The sequence below is a fragment of the Hippocampus comes genome, unplaced genomic scaffold, assembly GCF_001891065.2.
Source record: "Hippocampus comes isolate QL1 unplaced genomic scaffold, H_comes_QL1_v1.1 C16526188, whole genome shotgun sequence".
In the NCBI taxonomy this organism is placed as follows: Eukaryota; Metazoa; Chordata; class Actinopteri; order Syngnathiformes; family Syngnathidae; genus Hippocampus; species Hippocampus comes.
Genome location: NW_017833616.1, coordinates 1 through 505, shown reverse-complemented (window position 1 = coordinate 505; position 505 = coordinate 1). Strand labels below are relative to the sequence as shown.

General features: G+C 49.3%; 1 protein-coding gene across 1 annotated transcript; it reads right to left on the bottom strand.

Moving 5' to 3' along the window:
- Positions 1-48: 48 nt before the first annotated feature.
- Positions 49-499, bottom strand: LOC109508709 (chromodomain-helicase-DNA-binding protein 4-like). Its single transcript, XM_019858704.1, has 2 exons — positions 315-499; positions 49-238 (listed from the first exon to the last, which is right to left on the bottom strand). The coding sequence occupies exons 1-2, from the start codon at positions 362-364 to the stop codon at positions 64-66; spliced, it is 225 nt and encodes a 74-aa protein (XP_019714263.1). The 5' UTR covers positions 365-499; the 3' UTR covers positions 49-63.
- Between the last annotated feature and the right edge of the window lie 6 nt (positions 500-505).

The following is a 505-nucleotide window of genomic DNA, read 5'->3' as shown; positions in this document are numbered from 1 at the left end:
CAAAGCAATTCATTTCCCTGTGATTGGCTTCCTTGACATAAAATAAGCTAACTCTTTAAAAAGTCACTCGTCATGCTTGTTCATGCTTATAAATGGAAACATATTGAGATCTACACATAATATCCAAAGTGTGCCTACATCAACGACGGGGTTCTCTGGCGGTCTGTCCAGACGCTTGACACGTCCTTTCACCTTGATCTTCTTTCCGGGTTTGCCATCGTCACCCATCATCAGTTCTCTGCGAAAGAAGCAAGGTCCATGTTAGCAGCCGGACAGCCAAAGGCGACCAAAAGGCTTCAGCGGGAGAAGCGCACCTGTGGTTCCAGTACTGCAGCTTGAAGGTGTCAAACTCTGGAACGTCCATGTCATCCGCCTCCCATGTGGCCTGGTCGTACGCCAGCTCCCGCCACTTGATCAGGTAGTGCACGTTATTCTTGCGGTCCACGCTGGAAGACACACCACGAGCCACCTCAATAAAAGGCTTAACAGCCCACTTTTTGCTTCC